At 39.1% G+C, this 17184-nt stretch overlaps 2 protein-coding genes across 9 annotated transcripts in view; one reads left to right on the top strand and one right to left on the bottom strand.

Annotated features, from left to right (window-relative positions):
• Positions 1-59: 59 nt before the first annotated feature.
• senp8 (SUMO peptidase family member, NEDD8 specific) lies at positions 60-7887 on the bottom strand. The gene is made up of 2 exons (XM_067456517.1): positions 7752-7887; positions 60-2093 (listed from the first exon to the last, which is right to left on the bottom strand). Exon 2 carries the CDS (start codon positions 2071-2073, stop codon positions 1435-1437), a length of 639 nt encoding a protein of 212 aa, XP_067312618.1. The 5' UTR covers positions 2074-2093; positions 7752-7887; the 3' UTR covers positions 60-1434.
• A 136-nt stretch (positions 7888-8023) lies between these two features.
• The window catches only part of myo9aa (myosin IXAa), a 244333-nt gene continuing 235172 nt past the window's right edge, over positions 8024-17184 (top strand). For all 8 annotated transcript variants that reach the window (XM_067455438.1, XM_067455027.1, XM_067455363.1 and 5 more), the window contains exon 1: positions 8024-8316. The gene's annotated coding sequence lies outside the window, so the exon portion shown is untranslated. The remainder of the gene's footprint in view (positions 8317-17184) is intronic.

Here is a 17184-nt window from a genome sequence, read left to right as displayed (position 1 = left end):
TAGGACACAATCACTTGTGTTCCCTGCATGCAGCTTTTTATTGGGATGAAAAAAAAAAAAGCTCATTCTTATCTGCTTCATTTAGTTCATACAGCTGAAGAATAAACTGTCATACAATCATGCATTTGTGAGGTTATGAAGCATCTTCTCAGCTCAGAGTGAGAAGATGATCGTGGTAAAAAATAAAAGCCACTCTATTGTTGTTCAGGCCATTGTTTGTAATCTACATGTCCATGGCAAACAGTAGCTTCGACAGTAATAACATAGATCACGTTCCCTGTCATCTGTACTTTTCTCAAAATAAGCCCTGAGCAAAAGGTCTTGTAAACAAGCATCACATTCACTTACTCACTTCAAGCGAATACTCAGCAACAATACATTCTCAATCTACAAACTTGTGCTGCTAACTGCTTGGTTACACTGATCACAAGTCTCTTCTCCCTTATGAACGAATAAAAGATTATAGATGTATTCTTAAAGGAACAGCGCATCCGTTCAGCGTTCACTCGCCCTCATGTGTGATTTTATCTCCTTAATTGAAGATGTCACCGACTGTTCATATGGTGAAAGTGAATGGGGTCTGATGATGTCAAGCTCGAAATATAAACAAAAAAAGCATCAAGTGTTACAGAAGCAGTTGAGTGTTATAAATCTTCTGAAGCCATTTAACAGATCTGTGTGATCTTCAGTCCAAATCACAATTTCAAAGTCGGGGCAAAATTACTGGTTAAGACGCATTCATTGACAAATCTAGGGTTGCAGTTTCCAGAAGCTTTCCAGAAGTTTTCTGAAAATTGTGAAAATTTGTACTTTTTTTTGAAAAGTTGGACAATTTTGGGGATTTTTTTTGGAAAGTTTTGCTATTTTTGGGACATTTTTGGAAAGTTAAAAAAAAAAAATGATTTTTTAAATCCCCACAAAATTTGAATTTTTTTAAATGTGATTTTGTTTCATTGTCATACATTTTTGGGCCATTTTGGAAAGCTTTGACTATTTTTTCAAATTTCGACATTTTTGTGGGGGGAATTTTTGTGAAAAATTTGGGATATTTTCAGCCCCTTTCTCTCTTCATGTGCCATCACTGAATACATGCAAATAAAAATGAGATTTCAGGGAAATAACTTCTTAAATTTTTTCTTTACCCCGGCACAAAGCCATCGTATGACCATATAGCGCATGATTCCTATGGACTACTTTAATGGCGTAATTTTTGGAGCATGACAGACCGGTCCCCATTTATATTCATTATGTGAAACTTCTGGATCTTGCAGTGACATGAAGGTGGGGAACATGATGATGGGATTTTCTAGTTTTGGTGAACTATTCCTTTAAGAGTTTGGCAAACAATCTTTTGCGAAGTGCATGCTGTTTCTTCTGTGCAGGATTGAGTATGATACTAACTAATACAATTCATCACCTTCATGATATAAGAGATCATCCCGTGGCAAGTCTCTGTATTAGCGAACACCATTCTGTCCGTTTCCGTGTAATGTAGGTGGGTGTTATGATCTGAGCGGGCAGGTGAGGACATCCTTCGACTCTGGCACTCTCACACAAAGCCTCTGCGTTACAAATAACATACATGCCGCAGTCGTAGCTATTCTGCTGCGAGGGACATTGCTCCTCCACAAAAGGCACTTTCACCCCAGCTCCTAGGAAAGCCTCCAACTTGGCTGCGATACGCCGGGCGTGCAATGAGTTACTTCCACTCTGGGAGTCGAAGTGTGTGAACTGACCGGTGTCACGCCGAAAGAGAAGCAAGCTCCAATGTGAGCCACCGGCGGATTGATTGGAGTTATCATTGACAGCCAGAAAAACCCAGCGGCGAGACGCGAGACTCAGCGGCTCCAGGAAAACAGCGAGCTCCTCTTGACACGAGGAGTACTTGATGAACTGAGCCACTTCAGGGCTGATGAAGCAGACCTCCTCGCCCAGACTTTTGAAGCGCTCTGTTGTGAAGTACTCAAAGGTGAAACCTATGACCTGATCGTTAAGCCAGTGGGGTCCGCTTAAAAGGGCCACATCTGAGCGCCGCAGCAGACTGTCCTGGTAGCTCAACACCACTGGATCCATCCTCAAGGCCACCTGAGTTACTGTGGGCATGAGAACATAGAGATTTTACTCTTTTACATATGGGGTACCAATGTTAATACCATGTGTTATTAATCAATTTGTGGGACATAATGATGCCATTTCACCCTTAAAGGGTTAGTTCACCCAAAAATGAAAATGATGTCATTAATGACCCTAATGTCGTTCCACACCCGTAAGACGGGTCTTCAGACACAGTTTAAGATATTTTATATTTAGTTCGAGAGCTTTCTGTCTCTCCTTTGAAAATGTGTGTACGGTATACAGTCCATGTCCAGAAGGACCAGAAAGGGAATAAAAATATCATCAAAGCCCATATGGGACATCGGTGGGTTAGTTAGAATCTCTTGAAGCATTGAAAATTTATTTAGAAAAAATATTTTGGTCCAAAAATAACAAAAACTCAATCAATCAATCAATCAACTTTATTTATATAGTGCTTTTACAATGACGATTGTTTCAAAGCAGCTTCACAGTGTCAAACAGGACAATATTGCAACACATTTTGATTTGGCTAGTTTGATGTGAATAGTTTATAGAATTAAATTTGACCTACTTTATTTGTATATTTAGTTGAATAACTTGGATCATAATTTTAGTGTCCCCAAAAACTACGACTTTATTCAGCATTGTCTTCTCTTCTGGGTCTATTTTCAATCCGCGCCTGCGCAATGATGTTGCTGACGGTCATTTATGAGCTTCATTTATAGTCTGCACTGTAAAAAATAAAAACGGAAAATGTGCTGGTAATTTTCTGCCAGTACATAATCCAGAAATTTCCGTTAACCCTTAAAGGGGGGGTGAAATGCTGTTTCATGCATACTGATCTTTTTACACTGTTAAAGACTTGGAATCCCATACTAAACATAGACAAAGTTTCAAAAGTTAAGGTGGACGTTTGATGGGAGTATTTCTTTGTCAAAAATACTACTTCCGGTTAGTCATAAGTTTCGGCAAGTTTTTTGAGATCATGCGTCCCCTTTGACGTTAATGGGGGCGGAATTTCCTTGTATGGGCCTTACGGACAATTCTACCGGAAGCGCGTGAGAGAGAGCGAAGGAGAGAGCGAAAGCAACAGCCTATGCCCATCAAAGCGCTGGCTTGTAGGATGCTTGTAGGACAGGTGATGTGCACATAACAATGTCACATAAAAATGGCGTTTTTGGTTGCCAGACCAAGACAGTCCTGCACAGATTCCCCAAAAACCCCGCGGTAAGGCAACAGTGGATGTAATTTGCTTTTCCGGATCAGCAACTGAGTTGCGCGAATGTTTATATCTGTTCGCTGCATTTCGGTGCCGACTGTTTCATAAACAAGGCCCAGCTCGACGCCGGATTTTCCCGATCGCCTAATGCTGAATGATGGAGCAGTCCCAACGTTAGAAGGGTGAGTGAGACTGCTTCAAATGTCTGTGTTTTTTTTAGTCCGCTTACTGTCTACACAAACCACGCGTAAACACACAAACACACGTGCACAACTGCACTTCCCACATGTACACCTTCAAAGACAAAAATACGACGATATAATTCAAGTATAAATATGTAAATAACACAAGCCGCTAAGCATATTATATAGTTAGTGTATAACTTGTACCACATAGAGACGTCCTGCTCTAGTCATTTTTGCTGCTGCTCCTGTTCAACTGCAGCCTCTGGGTCTGATTCCGGATCATAGATGTATGGCTGTATCTGATTAAAAGCCATATTTTTATTTTGAATAAAGTTTTTTTTCCCGCTGTTAGGGATGACAGCTTTACGACGCACTCGACTCAACACAATAGCAGCAGCGCGCACACGTCATTATTTAGCTCCGCTCACACGACACGCCCCCACCCGCTCGGCTTTTTTCGGAAAGACTCGGAACAGCGCATCTTTCTTATATAATTATTAAAAAAAATAAAGACTTTTCGGAGATATGCAGGATGCAATGCTACTCTATAGGTACTCAAGATTGACATGACACTGACTGAAACTGAGTGTTTCACCCCCCCTTTAAAACAAAAAACGAATTCATGTGTAGTTCAAAACACAGGTAAAACACCTGTAAAAAAACAATACGGAAAATTACTTAATTTCATTTCATTTATACAGTACATTGTGCCCTATTTTTACAGACTTTTTTTTACAGTGTGAGGTAGACGCAGTTGTGAACACGGATTGAAAACAAACTCAAGAAAATTCAAAATAAAGTGGTAGTTTTTGTTATTTTGGGACCAAAATGTATTTTCGATGCTTTAAGAGATTCTAACTAACCCACTGATGTCTCATATGGACTACTCTGATGATGTTTTTATTCCCTTTCTGGTCCTTCTGGAAAGGGACACTATAGCGTACATACGTTTTTAATGGAGAGAAAGAATCTCTCGGACTAAATATAAAATATCTTAAACTGTGTCTGAAGATGAACGGAGGTCTTACGGGTGTGGAAGGACATTAGGGCGAGTCGTTAATAACATAAATTTCATTTTTGGGTGAGCTAACCTTTTAAGTTGTTTCAAACCTGTACGGGTTTCTTTCTTCTGTTGAACACAAAAGATGAAATTTTAAAGAATTTTGATGACTAAACAGTTCACGGCAGTCAATGATTTCAATAGTAGAAAAAAAAATATGGATACCATCAACTGTCTGTTTACCAAACCAAACTGTGAACTATCTCTTTAAAAGCTGCAGATGACACGGTTATTTAAAGGGGTGATGAATTGAGAAATCAACTTTCCCTTGATCCGTTGATATATAAAAGGTCATTGTGATATAATAATATCCTGTAAGTTTCAGAGCTGAAAACATCCTTCCTTGTTAATCAAAGAAAAGCTTTTATTGACAGCAGGCCCAGCAAACGCGAGCTATCAAATATATATTGATCAAAGACGTAATAGAACAGGGAAAAGGCGCCTCAACAGATAAATGTGTAACTGCTTCAGTAGCCCCGTCCACCGACTCGTGCAGCTAAACAAGCAATAAACATGCTGAAGACAGCAAGATATTACGCTGAGGCTTGTTCACTTCATTTCACTGCGGAATCGTTTGTAAACAAGACACAGGTCGACACTGGATTTGCAGACATATTGAGATTAAAACACAATGCTGTTTCTTCTATATTCGATTCGACAGGAATGGTGCAGCACACTTATGTGAGTAAAACGTGTTTTTATATGTGATAGTGCTGCATTACAGATCGTATTAATGATGTGTTTGTGTCTAACAGAGCATACCTCAGAACGCTGTCACAGGCTGGAGAATCCTTTATTTGTTGGTTCATTACGATTCGGGATCAGACTCGGAGATGTAACGTTATGGGCCAGGGCTTGCAAAGCCCCACATCTCTGGGCTGTGTGTTTTGCATACGGGCTACTAAAACCTAAGCCTGTCGGCAGGCTTTTTTGTAGGCATCGCCTTTTATTTTACACAAACGACCAAAAATAATACTCTGCTAGTTAAAGGTGCACTATGCAACTTTCCGTCCACTGGAGGGCGCCTATTCAAAACAAATGCGTAGTTTGATGACGCAAAGTGTGAGCGCAGTATCTTGGGACATGTGGTCTTCACCTCACAGCCGGTGGAAAATAGGACTCGGGCAGAAATCATGTTCATGCATGCGGTTATTAACGTTACTGTAGTCTAAAGCAGAGCAGGACCGAGTGTTGTGGAGCTGAGCACGGCCGCTGGAGTGATTGTTAAACAAATACCCGCCTCGCGAATACCGGGACTTTTATTATGACGAGACGGGACACAGTCGCCGGGCGCCTGCACTGATCCGCTCTTCCGGTTATGATTTTGAGGTAATACAGCCCTGTTTATCATAGTAGATACATTTAAGTGTTTTTAAAACAATGTTATGACGTTACTCCGTGGTTTCACTTGTTCACACTGCTAAGAGTAAAGCGCTCCTGCCAAATAAAACCCGAAACCGAGGGTAACGCAGATATGACGCGATTGACAGGCGACTCCCTCAAACGCAATCCTGAAACATCCCGGTCATTAGTTAAAAATCGCAATTTTCTCACAATTTACAAATAGTTGGAAACATTTGGGATATTGTAGGTACTCAACTGAACAAAATATATAACACTGGCCTAGTGGTTTTTGGATATTTTACTGCAAAAATACTACATAGTGCACCTTTAACTAAAGATGTTTAATTTTTTATTGATATATCTGTACCAAAAAAGTCCCTTTTTCAATGATGTACGACTTGCATAGATGGGGATATCCGATCTGTCTGCTTACATGGCAAGCGCAAATGTGCGTATCCAATTCATCGGATTTATTAATTTCCACATATGAGTGAGGCCTGAAACCTATCTGAGAATATCGTAATCCATGCACTTTATTGCTTGAAGGGGGTCTCGCCCAGGGTCTAATTCAATGTAGAACCGCCACTGAGTGTGCCCACCGATTGGGCGGGGCAAGTAATAAAAAACTATATTTCAATCAATCGCGGGTGGATGAGAAATAAATCATTGTGTTTGTTTGATAAAGACGTTTACGAGCCCTGTCAGAGAATTATTCCGGTTGCCGCTTTCAAAACAATCCCTCCCTCATGTGAACTGAACTGACAGGGGAGCTGAAGCTCATTAAATATGCAAATCTTATCCAATCCTAGCCGTGGGCGTTTACTTTCAAGTCTCCAGCGACACGCCCACCATAACCCAGCGTTTTTGAGAGAGCCTCACAAACCATTGTAGAAAATTATTACTATTACTTATTAATTATGATGTTTTTGAATGTAAAAACCACATGAAAGTCATTAGTTGAGCTTAGACAACAGTATATATTTTTTTATTTTTAAAAACCACATAGGTGTTTAAATGTAAAATAAATAAATATTTTGAAAATAATAGCCCTTATAAAACATCTGATTTTACATTTTTATAGTCATATCCAGTTGGGAGAAATATTTTTTTTTTGTGGTAAATATTTGGTAAAGATTCTTTATTTTACAGAGTACTACTGTTGCCCTGATGGAAATGTATAACTGTTCCAAAAAAAGTATTGTCCGAAGCTCCGCTGGGAAGGAAATATAGAGACGGCTTTAATGGAATACCCCCGGTCTATATGTTTAATGTCGCCATGAAACGGAAGTTGCGATAGTCTTTTCTTCTTTTTTGTAACGTATATCAGATTGAAGCGCCTTCTCAAACAAGAACAAATGTAGGTCGGGGCTTAATTTTGTGGGGAATTGATTGGATGGCTGCTATTGGTGGATCTCATGTGAGTGACAGGTTGCCCCGCCCTCGTGCCAGTCATCAGATAAAAGATATCAATGCAAGGGAAAGTTATTTTGATTCAACAATACAAGACACATGAATTCAAAAAATAATGATGTGCAAGGATAAATAACTTATAATAGATATTCTGTAAAAAACAAAACAAGAATTGTATATTTAATCTTTCTGATAATACCTTTCTAAACGCATTACTTTTCACCAACAAAGTACTTTCTATTTGTATTACCACTCTATTGTTATTACTCTAATTCTAGTACATCATGTGCCTTCTAGTATTACATATAGGTAACTTTAAAATATTAAAGTTGTCTTATTTTTCTCATTGCTCAATCACTCCTGCACTGCGCACTGGTCAAACAAACACGATTACACTTCAGAGTTCTCTGCATTCTTCCTCTGTTTAAAAGCACATCGACAATATATTGTTTATTACCTTGCAAAAGAAAGAAACAGCCTTCATAACGTCCACCTTCCTCTACCACAAGAAGCGCACTGACGGCAGGTGCCGTAAAGCGTTAACTGTTGTGACAGAAAATGTCGCGCTTCTACTTGTTTTGCGACAGTATTGAGGGGCAGGGTACATACACGCCTCTTTTAAATGCCAGACGGTGATTTGTTAACACAACGTGACGGAACTAGTCACGTACTGCCTCTCTGAAAGGCAGCCACCGCCCATCGCCGCAGATGACCCCGCCCATTCGCGTCTGGACGCTGATGAGAAGCAGCACTGATTAAGCAGAAAAAACAGAAAGGAGTTTCAAGCGAGCGACTCCCACGAGAAAAGAAACGCCGCACTGTTCGGAAATTTCAATGGGGAGAAGATTATAGTCCGTTTTTAATCGAAATGGCAAAGTGGTACGTTTGTTCGGACGCGAGAAAGTTGCAACGGATAATTTGAGAGAGACAATTCTGGGATATTAGTGGACTCGAGCTGCGCTGGATTTGATCTGTCCTTAAAGGAGAAGCTGGATTTTTTTTTTACACTGAACTCAAGAGAGGTGAGTTTTAACGTTAGTGGCTTGAAATGATCTTCACTTGTGTTTTCAGCGAATTATACAAAGTATCTTATCGTGACCCGAAGTTTTTTTCCCCCGCATCTCCTGCGTTGTGTGTATTATGATTGGACGTGCGCGCGCCTGCTCGTGGCATAACGATACGTGCAAAACAATACTGTGATATTTCTTCTGATTCAGTGTCAACAGACACAAGCGTAACCAGTGAATGGTTTAACTAGTATAAATGTGTTAGGATAACTTTAGGAACGGATGAATATACCCCTTATTTAAGGTGTGACAGATGTCATGGGTGAGGGTGAGGATGAGGATGGTGGTGCATGTATTATTGAGGACTCACTTCAGCCCCAGTGCTGCAGTAATCACGGGCCAAATCTGCACAGTCATCCGGACCCAGAATGTTTCCTCTCTCTCTCTCTCTCTCTCTCTCTCTCTCTCTCTCTCTCTCTCTCTCTCTCTCTCTCTCTCTCTCTCTCTCTCTCTCTCTCTCTCTCTGTCTCTCTCTCTCTGTCTCTCTCTCTCTGTCTCTCTCTCTCTGTCTCTCTCTCTCTGTCTCTCTCTCTCTGTCTCTGTCTCTCTGTCTCTGTCTCTCTCTCTCTGTCTCTCTCTCTCTGTCTCTCTCTCTCTGTCTCTCTCTGTCTGTCTCTCTCTCTGTCTCTCTGTGCGTGTGTACTTAAGTCAAGAGTTGAAGGTGTGTGCGAATGTCATTGCATTTATTTATTTTTCGAACATGAGAGAATAAAAATACAATAATGTTCAGACATTTAAAAGTAAAATAAAAAAAACAGCAAAGTATCTAACTTTCCTGTAAAAATACATGCTTTTATCTCCTCTACGAAAAAGAAGTAGGAAGAAGTACAATTAAAAAACCTACCCCTTTAATTCTTATTTTCCTTTAAATAACATACATATGCCTACACCTACACGCATACAAATCTACATATATACATACACATGTACACATTTGTATATATATATACATACATACACATCTATATCCACATACACATGTACATACATACATACATAATTCAAAAGTAACCACTAACAAGTATTACAAATCATAACAAAGGAGCGCTTCCATTTTCCTACAGTACTTCTGGATACTTCATAAGAATCTTTTCTCTATACATTTTTTTAAAGAGGATTATGTTAGAGCATTGCTTTAAATTTTCATCTGTTTTATTCCACAAGTGAACTCCACATATTGATAAACAAAGTCTTTTCCTTGTTGTTCTAAATCTATTAATCTTAAAGTTTCCACTTCCCCTTAAGTTGTACCCTCCCTCCCTCTCAAAAAACATATTTTGTATATTCCCAGGCAATAGCCTTTTTCTTACTTTGAACATGAATACTGCAATTTGATGTTTGATTTGATCATAGTATTTTAATAATCTCGAATGAATTTGTGTGTTCACCGAATCCAACATTATGAATGATTCTCATAGCTTGTTTTTGTATTATTACTAACGGCTGTAGTGAATATCGGTAAGTGCTTCCCCAAACCTCTACAGAGGAGTTCAAATAAGGTAACACTAATGAACAATACAAGATGCGAAGAGATTTAAAATCCAGAATTGCAATTCTTCTAGACAGTTTGGTTTTGATGTATTAATACTGTATTTAAATGGCAAACTTTCAAACCAAGAGGCATCTCTGCGAATGAATTATGCTACAGCTTTTCTAATAACTAACTAACTAACCATTTTGCATGACTTTAAACCTGTAATTAGGATTTTTTTAGTGGATAAAGTCAGTTTTCTCAGGTGTAGTTCATCACATTTACCTATCAACATGTTCCAGTAACATTTGACTATTATATAAAGTGTCCAAATCAATAGTTTTTAAAGTCCTCATGACACCTATTAAACTTTGATTAAACATGATGCCAGTAAACATGACTTCACCAAGATTTTGGGGTATTTCATAATAATGAAGTATATCATAATGCAGTGCTGATTGACATAGACTTCATCACTGTATAGAACACTATCTGTCTCAATCTGTGATGAGAAGCCACATCAGCTCACAAACACTCGACTGACGATATGAAGTGAGTTAAACATGTTATTAAATGTTGTATTTTGTTGAACAGGTTTATGAACGCTTCACTAGTTTGTGAAGATGTTTGACTCCTGTTGCTTGTTCAAACGCACGTTATAAGCAACTTCAGACAGAGCAGCGTTTACTGTGTGTTCACACACCGCCGCCAGCGAGAGCGTCAAGGTGGCCGGAAGTCATTTATTTTCAATGGGAGCCGGCGGCGAGCTCCGGCGAGAGCGGCACGTTGCGTCTTGGACGATTTGGCCGTTGAGGAGAGATGAAATCAGCTCAACTTTACTTACCAATTGGAATGTAGAAGTGCTCCGCTTAAGAGAAATCCAGAGAACGCAGGCCTGTAAACTTTGGTTCCGACCAAATTAGTTCCCAAACAAAATAGAGGAGAAGTTGATCATTGCTGTGCGGGTTTCCTTATCATTTATGACGTGATCATTCATAGTGATTCATTCTTACTTTCACATTTAAACGATTTCATGAGGTTAACTTATGCCCTGCGTGTGGTCAGTCTGCCCATCAACATGCTTGATTGCTTTGCAGCCTCTTTAAATACAGTTAAAAAAAGACCAAGCATTCGATCTACGTCAGAGCGGCAGCGCGTCCATGAAGCTTTCTTCAGCGTCGTTGCCAGAGCAAATTTTTACTCGTGATCACAGAGCCGCTCTTCGCTAACACACTGGGCATATATTACTTTAATTAAAATCGCAGCCTTTACGCTTTCATAATCACACATAACCCAAATCACAATTGTGGTTTGATTTTGCTTAATTATGCAGCCCTACTAGGGGATAGGGAACGATAAACACAGTGTAAATATGCTTTCAATTGGGGCAAATAAAGCCTGGTTTCATGTTAGTGTCACGCAAACCCCAAAATGTACCGTACTCTGCACAGAATATATTTTACAGCGATATGAAGGAGCTCAGGAGGAGAAACTGTTAGCGATTGGGAGGAATCTGTGGCTTTACTGAGCTCAACGACTTTAGACGAGCTGTGATTGTAAACCAAACACTATTGGCTATTTAAAAAAAGGGGAGGAGCTGTTTTGATATGCCTCGCCCCCTCATGTCTCAGTGGAAATTCTGTCAACATTAAATAACTGAAGTCACTTCAGTGGGCCTTTAGACAACAATACATCTGTTTTTATCATTTGAAACCTAACAAACACTTTTATTCTGCATGCTGAATAAGTCGGTTTGATACTTTGTTTTTTTGAATGCAGCTCGTACATTTAAATGGACTGCATTATAACATTTAGAGTTCCTTAAATGCTGTTTGGGATCACTTTACACTGGTTGTGTTGTCTTTGTATTGTGGAGTTACTGAGGAAAGTCTGCTGTTATGGGTGGCAGTGTTGTTTCTAGGGCTGGGCGATATGGAGCAAAAAATATATCTCGATATACGATATATATCTCTATCTTTACAGGAAAAATAACCCCCTAAAAACTACAGCAAAAACAAATATGCCAAATACCACAAATACCACAAAAGTGCAAAGAGGTCAGTTCATGAAGGAACAAAGTGCTTTTGCGACATAAAAAAAAAACTCCCTGATAACTGTAAAAGAAAATAAATAATACATATTGCCTTCTTTTCATTTATTTCATGCTTTCAAAAGATGAATCAAAGACTCCCTTTTTTACACTTAAAGTAAACAGTAAGCATTCTGCAGAAAGATGGGGGCATGACTGAGATATTAATAAACTGATTTTGTCATGACACCACTTCCTGTTATATTTATATTAAAATTCAAATAGTAGATCTCGCGCTCTTTACTAAAGCGTGACTAAGCGCCTCATCATGCGGATCATGTAGGCTACACATTAGCTGATTTTCACTTCTTTTCCAGTTACAGAACTAAATATGAATGTCAGAAGGTAGGCTATATGATACAGTACAACTTACAGAAGAGCACTGTGTCTCAGGACACCCGGGATGTCGCCCTCTTGGTTAAAACATGAATAGACCTATTCACCATAATCGCGTGATAAAGCTGACAAAATAATAATGATATTGCAATACTTTTTAAATGTTTTCAAATATGCGATAATTTTGACATTTTAACCGAAAACCATGCGATCAGTTAGACACAAATCATAAACTGACATGATTGTGACCGCGTCTCGCACCAATAGAGTCAATCACCTGACTGTGGGTGAAACTTGCGATTTGAACTATGATGAACATTAATATTTCTTTATGAATTTTAGCAAGCAGTTGTGTTAGAAGGAAAACATGGTCTCTAAACTGAGTCCTGAACAACGCGCGTGCTTGTCAACATGATAACTAATCCTAACCTGGTTGCGGACGCCGCCGTGTTCAATGAGACAACACGCGAGGGGAAGGGGGAACAAAAGCGACGAGGCGGGAGGCGCGAGCGCAGCACAGAGAAGGCAACAAGCAAAGTGGCGGAATCAGAATTAAATATAAACAATATATCTATATATACGATGTGTCCAAATCCATATCGAGTTGAAAAAATATCTCAATATATTTAAAATATCGAGATATTGCCCACCCCTAGTTGTTTCCCCAGCACAGGTGACGTGAGGAATGTAAAGGCCCTGTCTCAGCTGTTATAGATTGTGCCAAGACATGACTACTCTGACAACTGGCCTTGTATACGACACCCCAGAAATGATCTAAACCCCCATGTGTCTGCATGCATGCTTCTCAACCAGATTCATACGTTAACACTTGTTCTAAATGCATGCACTTGCAAGAAAGCACTGTGCTAGTGGTGAATATCATAGTCCTGAATTATTATATGCATGCATTAACATGACTCTAATGACTTATTTTAAGCGTATACTATGGGGCTGTCGTTTATGTAAAACACAACAAAAGACTTTTTGTTGCAATCAGTGAGATTCTTGAGGGATCTTTATTCAGAGGCTTTCAGTTTGAAACCAAATCACATCACAGGTTTAAAATTCCTTGTTATTAAATATTAACACGGATCAGAAATAGAAATTGCATCATATGGCCTGGAGGGAGAAGGTAAAGTCGAATGAGAATCACTCAAACGCTCATTTTTGTGACTAGTTTGTCCTATTTTTTTTCCCCCTTCTGGATTCAGTTTTTTTCTGTTTTAGTTTTTGCTTGATTTTTATAGTGGTTAATGAATTGAAATCATGAAGCTTACACAGTTTAACATCAATATATTAAAAGTTTTTAGGACCCTATTAAATCTGTTTTTCTTTTTAATTTATCTGATTCTAATGGTTATACATTTTTAAATAATCATTTAATAAACTCTTAAAACTGAATTTATATTAAATAAAAAAATATAAAACATTTATATTAAAAAGGGCCCTATGAATGTTTTTTTTTTCCCTCAGAAATTCTGTTGGTTTAAATTTTTCTGGATTTATGATATCATACAATAGCCTAGAAATCTAGACACACCCTAGTGGCAGCAAATCTAATCTGCCGCGAGTGTCGTCTAGCAACTCTCAGTACCCTTCTGAGCTGTAAACACCAAACTCTGGTCGGGCCAATCACATCATGTATAGAGTCGGCGGGCGGGGCCATAATGACGACGGCCGAGTTGCGCTTGCATGCTTCTAGTAAACACAGATGCTGGCGAACGGCGGTCTTTCCAATCAGCTTTGACCGCGATTCTGGAAGACTTGAGTTAAGCTTTTCTCTGAGAAAAGAACAAAGAACGGCACTGAAGTCATTCTTAAAAAGGGAAGATGTGTTCGGAGTTTAGCCGACCGGATACGGCGAATGTTTAATCTATCAACAAGCTCTGTTTCACCTTCGTTGCTCTGGTTGGTTGTAGCGCTATCCTATCGCGTGCAGAGGGAGTTTGAAAGACAACCGTTTATCCGCCCCTCGGATTGAGCCGTCAACGGTGAGTTTCCAGACCAAACATCTTGATGTGGGTCTGGCTTGTCAGGCTAGGCTTTAGTCTTTCAGAGTCGCAGTCAAAGCTGATTCGAAAGGCCGCCGTTCGCCAGTTTCTGTGTTTACTAGAAGCACACAAACGCAACTCGGCCGTCATTATGTTAAGCCCCGCCCACCGACTCTAAACACGATGTGATTGGCCCGACCAGAGTTTGGCGTTTACAGCTCAGAAGGGTATTGAGAGTTGCTAGGCGACACTCGCGGGCAGATTAGATTTGCTGCCGCTAGGGTGCGTCTAGATTTCTAGGCTAACTAAAGCCCTATTCACACAGGATTAGTATTATCTGGGGACCTCTGATGATTTGTAATAATTGCAGAGAATGTCTGTGATCTTAATCCTGTGCGAATAGGCCATGTCCTAAGGTAAAAATTAAAACTATATTTCGCTGAACACCAAGGTACTGTGATAATATTAGTCCCATGCGAATCGGCATCTCTGTAAATTTGACCGGGATTAGGCAGAACGTATATCATTTTTACAAGGTTTTTGTTTCCTGTGCGCATTTATATCTTTATCTTCTACGAAGAATGGAGGCTGCATTCATAATGCACATCGTAATGAATTCCCGTGCGGCACTTTCCCTTTAGAATGAGTACCAATTTGGGAACAAATTGCTTGAATGGTGTGTTTAATATTAATATCAATACTATTCTTAATGAAAAACATGACAACAGAACAGTACTATGACAAGCTTGATTTTACATGTAGCTTTGAAACTGAATCTTCCACTGTATATCGTCAGCTTCTCGCTGGTGAGAAATGAAATCTGACTCCTGTCGCTGGTCTGTGGTCACTTTAGTTTTTAATTGTAGCGTCTGTTCTCTAACTGAACAAAATTATTTTTATTGCTATAAAACTATCAAAACGATATCGAAACATATTTTATCATCATTATTATATCTATAGCGAAAGTCTTGACATCATATCCGAGAGATAAGTCAGTAAATTCTGTTCTGTAGTTTCCGTACGTGAGTATTTGTTGTAGCTGGCTATATATAAAAAAAAAAAAAAAAGAAAAAAAAAAGGTGTGTACTGTGCTAATTAATTGAGATTTCTTACAGCTCTTACAGGTTGTTGGCCTTGTTTGTTTCGTTGCTTCTATTGCTCTACCCTTTTTTTGTAAGTCGCTTTGGATAAAAGCGTCTGCTAAATGATTAAATGTAAATGTAAATTCGAGTAAAATCACAGGCTTTGCTTATCCCGTGCAAATGTGCCACACGAAACTCAGATGTGGGAGTAATTTCTAAATCACAGAGATCCCCAGATAATACTAATCCCCTGTGAATAGCGCTAAAGACACGCAAAACATCCAGACGTCAGATTTAAATAGCAATATTTAGTGGATATTAGACTGTAAATCCCATTGCATTTCGCCCTTGTTTTCCTCATCACGGAAATCATTGTGCCCTGTATGACTCCGCATGATGAATCTGGCATGTAGGAGAAATCTGGAGCATTTTTGGACCACAACAATAAGAGGAAACTGCCATAGGAAGTATTGAAACTCACGGTAATCAAGTTGCCCGGATTTTACTTTGAAGGGTATGCGGTAATCCATACTTCAGGCACTGATGCTACACAATCACTGTATGTTATATGACCTGACCAAACCTCTAACCGTTAAGCACAAGCTGCCTTTTTATCGTAGTTATCTCCTAAATATGTATCTCTTGAATATGTCAGCTGTACTTCAGACAGGAAGTTATTTGCTGAATTGCAAATTGCAGACAGCTGTAAGCAGACCGACAGCTGAAAGGGAGTATGGGTCATATTCCCCAGCTGTAAATAACTGGACACAACAGTAATTATTACTTTTACCATTTGTCTGAGACCCTCCTGTATTTCAGACACGGGTTAATGCGTGTTGACAGGTCATTGTTCGGTTACCAGCCAAGCCAATTTTTTGCGTAAAGATTTTTTGCTTACATTGTGCATTTTGACTTCAGAAATATGTTGTATTGGCTTTCCAAATTGACCACAATATGTGCCAGTCCTAAATTATCATCAAGCAATAAATCATCTTGGATTTAAGTATCATACAGGCTGTAATTTTTCTCGGAGCTTGTTTTTGAGATGATCTGAAATTCAAAGCTCGGTGTTATGTTTGTCCAATCCAAATAAATATTTGCAGTGGATTTGGATGTTATTCAGATCTAATTCCAGACTTTTAAGCCTCTACAAACTCCCAGCAAAATCATTCACTGAGAACATTATTTATTGAGCTTTAATGAGTTACGATGGTTTTTCCTCTTAGATCGGGATATTAAAGGAATAGTTCAACCGAAAATGAAATTTCCCCCATGATTTACTCCCCCTCAAATCATCATAGGTGTGTATGATGATCTTTCAATCCAAGCTTTATAATAGCAGTGATTGTTGCTCTGTTTTTGAAGTCCATAAAAATCCTTCCGTCCGTCAAATAACGTGCTCCACATGGCTCTAGGAGGTTAATAAATGCCTTTAAAAGTAAATTGATGCGTTTGTGTAAAAAAAAATAAAAAAATCCATGTTTAAAACTTTATAAAGTAAAGTTTCCGCCGATTGCCTTCCGTATTCAGTTCATGGGAAAAGTGTTGAAAGTTCCTCTGCAGTTCAAAGGCTAAAGCTATGAGTTACACTCGTCAGACGTTGCGTACACATCTTGAAATCCGAGAAGGCACTTTCAACACTTTTCCATGGACTGCAAGCTCTCGGGCAGAACTTTAATTAAAGAAGTTTTAAATATGGATATTTTTCTTACACAAACGCAACGATTTGCTTAAGAAGGCCTTATTAACCTCCCGTAGCCGTGATGGGATGGGAGCGTAATTATTTTTTACCGAGAGTTGGCAGGACTGGGAATCGTAATGACACTATAATGCCACCAATACAAATATACTGTT

Source organism: Pseudorasbora parva, chromosome 1 (genome assembly GCF_024679245.1).
Source record: "Pseudorasbora parva isolate DD20220531a chromosome 1, ASM2467924v1, whole genome shotgun sequence".
Taxonomy (NCBI): Eukaryota; Metazoa; Chordata; class Actinopteri; order Cypriniformes; family Gobionidae; genus Pseudorasbora; species Pseudorasbora parva.
Note: the sequence above shows the minus strand (reverse complement) of the source record. Positions and strands in the feature narration are given on the sequence as shown.